Source organism: Odontomachus brunneus, unplaced genomic scaffold, assembly GCF_010583005.1.
Source record: "Odontomachus brunneus isolate Ranch 3 - 2012 unplaced genomic scaffold, Obru_v1 Obru_scaffold_391, whole genome shotgun sequence".
Lineage (NCBI taxonomy): Eukaryota > Metazoa > Arthropoda > Insecta > Hymenoptera > Formicidae > Odontomachus > Odontomachus brunneus.
Window position 1 is genome coordinate 43,348 of NW_022639841.1, and position 4,183 is coordinate 47,530.

General features: G+C 47.2%; 1 protein-coding gene across 1 annotated transcript in view; it reads left to right on the forward strand.

Moving 5' to 3' along the window:
• Nucleotides 1-1,073, forward strand: part of LOC116853627 — a 3,247-nt gene extending 2,174 nt beyond the window's left edge. The window contains 2 exon segments of the mRNA XM_032834756.1: nucleotides 170-330; nucleotides 851-1,073. Of these exon segments, the coding sequence (XP_032690647.1) occupies nucleotides 170-330; nucleotides 851-1,073 (384 nt within the window).
• Nucleotides 1,074-4,183: the final 3,110 nt, after the last annotated feature.

Consider the following 4,183-nt stretch of genomic DNA (forward strand, 5'->3'; position numbering starts at 1 on the left):
ATGAATTCGAAGGTGCGTGGGTGTCTTGCAAGTTACGCAAGGCTATCGAAAAAGGTTATCGCATCACGAGCGTGAGCGAAATATGGAGGTACGAAGTCACGCGATACGATCCGGTTACGCGGCTGGGGGATTGTTCACCGAGTATATCAACTGCTTTCTGCAATTGAAGCAAGAGGCTAGCGGATGGCCGAACGAATGCGCGAATGACGAAGGCGGCAAGGAACGTTATCTGCGCGAATACGAGAAAGTCGAGGGTATTGTTCTCAATAGGGTGAATATCTCCCCGAATCTTGCGCTCGATCGCGAAGCTCTGCCTCAACTCCTTCTGGGGTAAATTCGGCCAACGGTCCAATCTACCGAATACCGAACTCGTTAGAACGTAGGAGAGTTTCACGGCCCTGCTCACGAGCCCGGAACACGAAATAACAAACGTATTGCCCGTAAACGACGAAGTAATATATGTTTCGTGGCGAATGAGGCGAGAAGTCGTCACTCCGTCTCCGCTGACCAGCGTTGCGATAGCCGCTTACACCACGGCGTTAGCCCGATTAAAACTTTATTCGTATTTAGAAAAGTTAGATCGTCGCGTGTTATATTACGATACCGATTCGTGCATATATTTGAGCACTGGTGATCCCGACGAGTACAAACCGCGTACGGGAAATTTTTTGGGCGATATGACAAACGAACTCGAGAGTCACGGCCCCGGTAGCTGCATCGAGACGTTTGTATCCGCCGGCCCGAAATTTTACGCTTACGTCATTCGTACGGGCGAAGAATGCGCACGAGAAATTTGCAAAGTGAAGGGGATAACCCTGAATTTTGAAAATTCTCGCGTGCTTAATTTTAGCTCCATTAAGGCATTGTTACTAGCCGAGGAAAAGTTAAAGAGGGGAGAAGAGACGGCTGAGGATAAAACCGTAATAAAACTGCGATTTAATGCGATTCGGCGCACCGTATTTCACAACATTGTCACAAAAGACGAGACAAAGTCCTGCATACCGGTATTACTAAAGCGCAGTTTCAACGACAACGGATACTCCGTACCGTACGGTTACGTCTCTAGCGAATAGCGATATATCTCTCCTTTGTTTTACTTATTTGTAGCGTAAGATTTTAAAATTATTCCTAGGGTAAGAAAAATGTAAAAACTGTAAAATACAAGAAAAATGTAAAAAATGCGAAATTTGGAATAATGCGGAATAATAAAATGCGGAATATACTCGTCTGTTTACTCCTCCTGTAAAAAGATCAATGTAAATTTTACGCACTATACTTTAAAAATAAGGACTTTTATATGCAGCGAAGGCGAATGTAAAAAATAAAAAACTTTTTAAATCAATTTTTACTCTTACACATACTCATATCCCCTCCAACCCCTAGACTTTAAGCGAGCGAGCGAAACAATTTTGAATTTCTTGCGGGACGTTTAAATGCGACGGATAAAAGTAACTTTCAAACAAGAGGATAAAATATCCCGCCTGAGCGTGAACCGAGAAATATCGTTTGTTCCAACGCGATAAGCTCAACAATCGCGGTTCTAACGCTGGGGTATACGAGCTGTATCTTTCCCCCCAACGCTAAATAAGCTTTTTGCGCGTCGCGTGAGGAAACACGCTCACGGCGACGCGAACCGCGCCGCGCCGCGGTAAAGAGCTCGCTGAGGCGCGCGCGCGCGCGTCCCCGCGGATGTACGCTGGCGCGAGCGCCACGGCCGTCGCGTGGGCTCCCTGCGTGGGTTTGCTAGCCCACAGTCGCGCGATTCGAGATATAAATCCACGCTCGGAAGCCGATCTTCTTTCATTTCCCCCCAGAGAGTCGCGCGCGAAGACCGCTTGTTCGCGCGACATGGACGTGCGCTGGAGGCATCCTTGGACGTCGATCGTTTGCGGTCCGACGGGGTGCGGTAAAACGATCTTCGTGAAGACTTTTCTTCGTCATTTGTCCGTCATGTCCGACGTCCATTTCGAGAGAATTTTGTTTTATTACGTGGAGTGGCAGAAGGCCTATCGTCAACTGCAGCACGAAGTGGATTCGCTGTACCGCCGCGAAAATTCCGGGGCGGCATCGTGCGACATCGGAAAGCGCGCGGGGGGAAATATAGTCGAGTTTCGCGAGGGTTTACCCCGCCCCGATGATTACTCGCACGATCCGCTTTGCGCGAAATTAGTGATAATCGATGACCTTATGAGGGAATCGTCCTCGTGCGATGTGATTGTGGATTTATTCACAAAAGGTAATCATCACAAGAACCTCAGCGTTATACTGATTTCCCAAAATCTCATTCATCAAGGTCGCGGACAGCGGGATATTTCTCTCAACAGCAATTACATCGTGGTATTCAAAAATCCTCGCGATCGCGCGCAAATTCGCCACTTGGCGCGTCAAGTTTATCCGGATGATCCGAAGTTTCTGGAAGAGGTGTACCACGACGCTACTTCGCGATCGCACGGATATTTGCTACTCGATTTGAAACAGTCCACTCCCGACGAATATCGATTTCGAGCGTGCATCTTCCCCACGGATAACGCTCATTATGTTTACGTCCCGCGTAGATCTTCGGGAAATCACGTATAAAACTCTGCACGCTCACCCGCATCGCGACAGTCGCGTCTTGGCGATGACATCAAAACGCGGGAGTAGCGATAGAGCGACGAGTATCGCGTGTCGCTCCATCGGCCGGAAAAACGTCTGCCTTCTGAAAGCACTGGGCTATTTAACGAAAAAAGAGCGGACATCCTTCTTACGCAGCGCAGGTAACGATTTCATCGCCTGTATCTGTGAATGCGCTTTCAACACACTCAGAGGTAACGTACCGCTCAACCAGTGGGAAAAAAATCGTTTGTCCGGGTACACAACCGCGCTGCGGAATATCGCTAGTAAACGCACTAATTAGAAAGCCAAGAGGAAAATTATCGTGCAAAGAAGGGGATTCTTGCCTTACGTGATCGGACCCATACTCGGTGCTATTCTATCGAGCGTTATCGGCAGATCGCGAAATTAATTAAATCGAACGCTCGCGCGGATGAATCATGGAAAGAGCGAGAAAGATGGTTTTGGTTTCTGCGGAAAATCTCGCGAAAATGCAGCAGCAGCAGTTACAGCAACAACAACAACAAGAACAACCCGCCGTGTTTCTCACCGTTTCGGTGAATAACGACGCGGGATCCGGTGAAAATACCGTATACACCGGGAACCGTTTTGTCGCGACTCGACGCCAAGATGAGACGAATTCTCGAGTCAACGATGCAGGATCGCGAGAAATGGGAATTGTACAGAGAGGCGCTTCAAAGTTACCTGCATTTTTTCCGAGAAGAAGAAAAAAATCAACAAACGCGCGAAAACGTGGGCGTTAGCAATGACGACGACGTTGCCGAAAACAATCGTCCCGAAGACGACGGAAACGACAACGTCCTCGATGACGAACCGGAGCTCGATCGTCGTCATCGTGAGAGAGTGACGAGGGAAGCGGAGGAGGAGGACGCACCGACGGAAGCGCGTATCGATGAAGATAACGCGGGCGCATTGAGCCGCCCCCTCGGCGAAGTCCCCCTTCGTGGACGCCGCGGCGAGCAGAAAAGCATCAGAGGAATACTGGATAAAATCCCGAAAAGTTATCACGGTAAAGCGCGCAAGCTATTGTGACATTTATGCGATGTGGCGATGCCCGTTAGAATAAGTTGGGACAGACAAGGGGTCGTGAGTATAGTGTCACGTATGACAAAATCCACACAAATATTTTTTTTTAATTTTTTTATTCCCCTCCTAAAATTTTTCCAAGTCCCAAAAATTTTCTAAGTCCCTCAACTCTAAAATTTTTCTAAGTCCCAAAAATTTTCTAAGTCCCTTAACTCTAAAATTTTTCTAAGCCCTGAAAATTTTCTAAGTCCCTTAACCCTAAACTTTTTTCTAAGTCCTAAAAATTTTCTAATTAAATTTTCTAAAAATTTTTGAATTAAGTCCCCTAATTCAAAAATTTTTCTAAGTGCTAAAAATTTTCTAAGTCTTTTAACTCTAAAATTTTTCTAAGTCCCTCAAACCTAAATCATCCTAAGTCCCTTATCCCCACTACATAATGTTTCGCGACACGACTGCTAGGGGCTGAACTCTATATAACGAGCGGCGCCGAGCAACACACTCAGTCAATCGGTAGCCAGTACTCGGCCTCGTTCAAGTCTAAGTG